Source organism: Penaeus chinensis, chromosome 16 (assembly GCF_019202785.1).
Source record: "Penaeus chinensis breed Huanghai No. 1 chromosome 16, ASM1920278v2, whole genome shotgun sequence".
NCBI classification, from domain to species: domain Eukaryota; kingdom Metazoa; phylum Arthropoda; class Malacostraca; order Decapoda; family Penaeidae; genus Penaeus; species Penaeus chinensis.
In genome coordinates, this window is record NC_061834.1 from 6388287 (window position 1) to 6394611 (window position 6325).

Genomic DNA, 6325 nt, shown 5'->3' on the forward strand with positions numbered 1-6325 from the left:
GGGAAAGGCTGAATATACTGTCATATACTGTCCCACCCTGATGATAATATGACAGTCAGAGAGTGTAATATTGTCTCAAGCTAATTTCAGTACCTTATTAGTTAATCAGTATTTTATTACTTTGCCATAAATATTGATTATGTTTAAAGTTTCATCAAATTAGAAACCATATTTTATCAGAGAAATGTTTTATACAGGGAAGTTGTATCATATTTATTCTTCAAGTTCTATAAATTTACATACATTTTCAAAATACTATTAACAAAAGCTGCATAAATAAATTGTCATTTGAAAGTTGAGATATTAATAAACCTGAGAACAAATGGACCTGTGGGTAACCTTCACAAAGGTTTTACTACAATTTACAGAACAATTTTTAAATTATATTACAAATTTTGTAGAACTACAATCCTTTACATTTTTATCAAAATGTACAAACAAATTGATTGTTATTTATAAATGAGAAGCAAGTACAGTACTTCACTGCCATATAAAATCAACTAACAAGACTTGCTTTTCTTTGTTTAACTAAAAAAATTATGTACTAATTTTTTTTGCAATTTTTCTAGTACATAAATCTATACTGTAGTTACAATATTCTTGCCCTTTATAAAAGTTAAAAAGGTTAATGTTTAAATAATAATGGATCACAATATTCCTCTAGTAGTTCATCTTCTCTCCCTCGACCAAATTCCTTCCTGCGGTCTGTCATGTTCAGAGAAGATTTTGCATAACTCTTGTTCCTCTTCACCAAGTCAGGCCTTTCACTTATATCCACCCAAAATGCTGAATTGTAGATTCGTCGTGCTTTGTCAATGTCTGCTACATTTTCGTGATCGTATATGCACTGTAAAGACATAATTTTTCAATTAGCAATAGTCATATTATATACCTCACCCATTAGTATAAGAAAAATATTTTGATCAAGGTGTACAAGAGACATCACAGTTCACTTGCTTGTAACAAATGACAAAAAACATGAACGGGTTTTGCAAAGAATATACATAAACCCCTGCTCTTTCTGGTAAATATATACAAATACTTACATGTCTACAAGCATTACCACAGCATGAGCCTCTTAAAAAATGACGTAGCCTTGTCATGACTCGGTATCCCGTGAGAGGGTCGTCATATGTAAAATGGCCTCGAGCAACTGCGGCTTTATGTTCCTCGTAAATCTTCACATCTTTATCCAACAACAAGCTTCTGTCCACCAGGCTTTCCCACTGTGCTTCCTTTACCTGAAATGCTTCCCTCATTTTCTTTCTTTCTTCTAAGATTTTTATCTTTTTTTCTTCACTTATTAATCTTCTCGGAAGAAAATAAGGATTCAATAATTGTCTTTTATTGTTTACCATACATCTTCGGTTCAGCATACCAGAGCACACAACAGCAGTTCTCATTGGTGTCCAACATTTTAAGCAGTGTGTCATTTCAAGATTAACCTTGAATTTTCACATAATAAAGCTCAGTTATTCTATGTTTCATATCTTTGGTACACTCCACTGCCTTCCTCCCTGAAAAGCAAAATGAGTAAGATTAAAAATCATATCTAATATAATGTACATTATGATTATGATTATCCTCTGGGAATAAATCACATCTTTAAAGAATGTAGAGATTTTAAATAGCTGAGACAGTGCACAGATTAACATTTATCACACTGTAAAGTGTCTACATATAAATATATAAAATTCAGATTTCATATGCCATTCTAATTATAATTTCATAAATTCATGGCTATGATTCTGTTCTGATGTAAGAATACTGCATTTTAAGTATGTTCAAAGCAAAACTAGAAGATTTGCTTAGATATGTCTGACTGTATAAAGTATCTACCCTAAAAAAAAATTATAAATACAATATTTTTTCTTTCACATAATATACCAATATACCAAATTCTGTGACAAGCAGATATTATTATTTAAAGATTTGAACTTTTAACCTGATTAAAGTATAAAGTTTTCATCTGAGAAAATTAAATACTATAAAACTGAAACCCAAACTATTCCCATAACATTAATGTTAATATATTAATGTTATAAGAAAGAACAGTTTTCTCTCTATTATCTCACAATCTTGGATGATTTAAGACCTACCCTGGTATGTGTGTGTGTGTGTGTGTGTGTGTGTGTGTGTGTGTGTGTGTGTGTGTGTGTGTGTGTGTGTGTGTGTGTGTGTGTGTGTGTGTGTGTGTGTGTGAGTGTGTGTGAGTGTGTGTGCGTGTGTGTGCGTGTGTGTGCGTGTGTGTACGTGTGTGAGTGTGTGTGTGTGTGTGTGTGTTTATATATATATATATATATATATATATATATATGTAATATATATTATATATATATGTATATATATAATATGTAATATATAATATATATATATAATATAAATATATATAATATATATATATATATATATATATACATATATATATATATATATATATATATATATATATACACATACAGATACACATACACATACACATACACATACACATACACATACACATACACATACACATACACATACACATACACATACACATACACATACACATACACATATATATATATATATATATATATATATATATATATATATAAAACCCTGTTATTATCCAAGTATTACCATTTAATTCAAACACATATTTAGGTTCTTAGTTTTTTAATGATATTGCTGTAATATATATTTTGATATGGTATCATTAATTATGTGATACCCAAACTGTTGCTGGATAACAGATCAGCTTAATTCTCTCTACTGCAAAGAGAAAAAAGGAGCAGAAGCAGAAGAAGAAGAAAAACAACCAGGCCTTTAAGCAAACATACATTGACAACAGATAAACTGATAATTTTACAAAATAGGACAACATGGTAATTATGATCAACTATTGTAATAGCCAAAAGGAACATACAAAATAGCACTCTGCTGTTTGAAAATAAATCTAGCAATGTTGTGGCATCAGAACCCAATGAAACAGTCAACAATCCTCTGTCATATATGTTTTGACAAGATAGATTTTATTACCTTAATGTCCCTAGCAAGATATGGAGGATTGTTGGTCTTTGCTGAAGTGTAAAGCACAAAGGTCTGGGTGTTAGCTTCATAGTCATAATCTGGATAATGCACACCCATTCCTTTTGGAATATGACTGAATATTCATGATACAGATATGGGAGAGGTACCACACAATCATTTTAATCTAAATCCAGAATATGCTGAACTTACACATGTTTGATTACAATGTTTAATGTTTATCCCCTTATCAATAACAGACTATATAATTACTCCAATACAGTCATTAACAAAATAATTCGCTATCATATCGTACCTTCGGCAGCTTATTTGATAGATATGTTTTTATTATGAATTAGTTGAAGACAACACTGTGACAATTCTGCAAGTAGAGTACTATTTTGGGATTCCTATCTCTGGTCGAGAGCTTGCTTCACCAATCCTTCCATTTCTAAAATTCGGTTAATGTGTAACTATTGGATATGCACTAATGTAGTACCGATTGCATAATGTTTGTTTATATACATCTAACACAGGGACCATGAATATAAAGGGATCGCATGTTTAACATTAAAACCAGTTAGGTTGACAATTCCTAGCTATTATAAAGACAGTGGATGTCAATTTCATATTTCAGTAATGAATATTGGAAGAGATACAAATGGAACATTCCGTTCCAACGATATGAATACCAAATTAATATATATATATATATATATATATATATATATATATATATATATATATATATATATATATATATATATATATATATATATATATATATATATTTCCACTATCCATAAAAATATGCCAAAGAAAATCGTGGTGCTGCTGATCACGGTCATCATCGGAATACCAAATTACTAAGAACACTATGTCTTGATCAATGTTTATCTATTCAAATATTCATCAACATAGCCATTTGCTTGAAGTTTGGAAGTGCAACAGAAAGGAAACAGCCGGAGAAATTTCATTGACAGTCACTTTATACTTAAAAAGAAAACTTTAGCTTGTTACTGTCCCGTATCTACTGTTATTTAGTATCGACTCTCTAAATATTCGACAGCCATGTGAATTTTAGGAAGTATATTCCTTGTATATGATAACTGCAATGAGAAGTGATTCGCGCCTTTAAATTACAATACATATAGCAACGCACTATTGTAGTGCTCTGTACAACATTCACAATTTTTGTTTAGGCATTGTAATATTAAAATAATGACTGATTTTTTTTTTTTTTTTTTTTTTTTTTTTGCTAAACAGTAGGATTTATCTGCAGCGCCAAATACTTATCTTGGCATGTATAAGAAATGATATGATCATTATTAAAATACACATCAACATTACCATTTGCTTGACGTTTAATAGTAATTAGTTTGTGAATGGCCTGCAGCTGATGCCACATCACGTACTACAATTGGGGGTTATAGCTGAATTTTTCTAAAAATTACTATTTTACTGTATTTGCATGTTACTTGATCGGTATTCCTACCAAGCTATCATATATTTTAAAAATTATTGTTCATATAGGCGTGATACTTGTGGGGGAAAGCCACAGGGAGCCCTGCAGGTGGATTATGGGGCCTGCAGCCAGCCAACCTCCTCTATATGGGGCGGCGTCGGTAGGGGTGGCAGAGGTGGGGGGGGGGGGGTTGGTTTGCGAAGTTCTAGCTTCGCCCGGGCCTTCTAGATATGGCCCGGCCTGTGTCAGCTTTTTTACGGCTGTCTCATTGAGTTGTCTGACACTCGGTGCTTACCGTGGCGGCGGGATTGCCAGCAAGCGCTCCTGCCGCCATGGTGTAAGCATTTCGCATAGCCTCTTTACCAGCACGGCGGCTGTTGTGGGCGGTCCATGTCTCAGGAATTGTGTATGGTTACAATTTTCTAGGTAGTTGACTAGTGTGGCGTTCGGCTCGCCGCAGTGCTTGCAGCACCATTCATCGCGTTCGATTGTTGGGATAATCTGCCATGCACAGTGGTAACCTAGGCGCATTCTGTGAAGAATGACTTCGGTACCTCTGTTGCTTACTTCAGAGAGTGCCAGTGGTTCAGAGCCTGTGGCGTCTGAGTACCAGCTGGCCGAGGGGGAGGTTCTCGTTTCCTCTCTGTGGAGCTGCCGTAGGAAGGTACGACCGACCAAGGCACACTTCTCCATAAGTAATTTTCGGCTCGGTTTTATCGTCATGGGATTTGGGGGCATACCCCTGCCAGCGGCGGCTAGTCTGTCAGCAAGCTCGTTCCCTCTGATGCCGAGGTGGCGCCCACCCGGAGTGACTGCCCGAGGTTAGACCTCAGGCGGACTGTCAGGGTGGGGGCTTGGAACATCCGTTCCCTGCGACAGGACGATCGGTTACCACTACTATCGAGGGAATTGAAACAGCTGAGAGTTGAGGTGGCTGCTCTCTCGGAGGTGAGAAGACCTGGCAGCGGCACGATTAGTGTGGGTGGCTACACCTACTACTGGTCGGGCCACAGCGATGGCCACCATCTCCAGGGAGTAGCCATAGCCATCTCCAGCAGACTTCAACCCTTGGTAGTTGAGGTCACTCCAGTCGATGAGCGTATCATGGTATTGAGACTGAAGCTTTCATTTGGCTTCATGTCTCTTGTTGCTGTATACGTTCCTACAGATGTATATAAACTTGAGGTGAAAGAGATGTATTACGCCAAACTTGCATCTGTGGCAGACAGATGTCCTCGGCGAGATATTCGTATTGTTCTGGGCGACTTCAATGCGGTATCCGGCTGTGATCGAGCTGGCTACGAGATGTCTGTCGGTCCTCATGGCTCAGGAGCTGATGCTGGCAGCGAGAATAGCCTCCTTTTCCGTGACTTTGCTAGGTCCCAGAAATTGAGGATTTCTGGCTCCTGGTATCAGCGTTCTGACCCGCATCGTAGGACTTGGTACAGCGGTACAGGTAGAGTGGCCAAGGAGATCGACCACATCCTCGTTAGCACTCGATGGAAGATCCTCCAGAACTGTAGGGTGTATCGAAGCGCTGAGTTCTGTGGAACTGATCATAGATTAGTTGTGGCTACTCTCCGGGTCCACTTTAGAACCCCCCGTCGCCCAAAGGAACACCCTAGGGTGTTTCATTTGGACAGATTGAGGGAGGACGAGTGTACCCGGGGGTTTGCCGAGGCTATCTCTGGTCGTCTCACAGCACTCGAGGGCCAGACAGACCCTGTTCTTATGTGGGATACCTTCAAGCATGAAACGCTTGATGCAGCTCAGGAATCCATTGGTGAACGCCCAAGAACAAGACAGAATTCCATCTCGCAGGAGACACTGGAAGCCACAGATGCTTGT

The 6325-nt window shown here is 37.0% G+C and overlaps 1 protein-coding gene across 1 annotated transcript; it reads right to left on the bottom strand.

Moving 5' to 3' along the window:
• Positions 1–201: 201 nt before the first annotated feature.
• On the bottom strand, positions 202–3505 carry LOC125033456. The gene is made up of 3 exons (XM_047624980.1): positions 3329–3505; positions 1047–1517; positions 202–847 (listed from the first exon to the last, which is right to left on the bottom strand). The coding sequence occupies exons 2-3, from the start codon at positions 1431–1433 to the stop codon at positions 626–628; spliced, it is 609 nt and encodes a 202-aa protein (XP_047480936.1). The 5' UTR covers positions 1434–1517; positions 3329–3505; the 3' UTR covers positions 202–625.
• Between the last annotated feature and the right edge of the window lie 2820 nt (positions 3506–6325).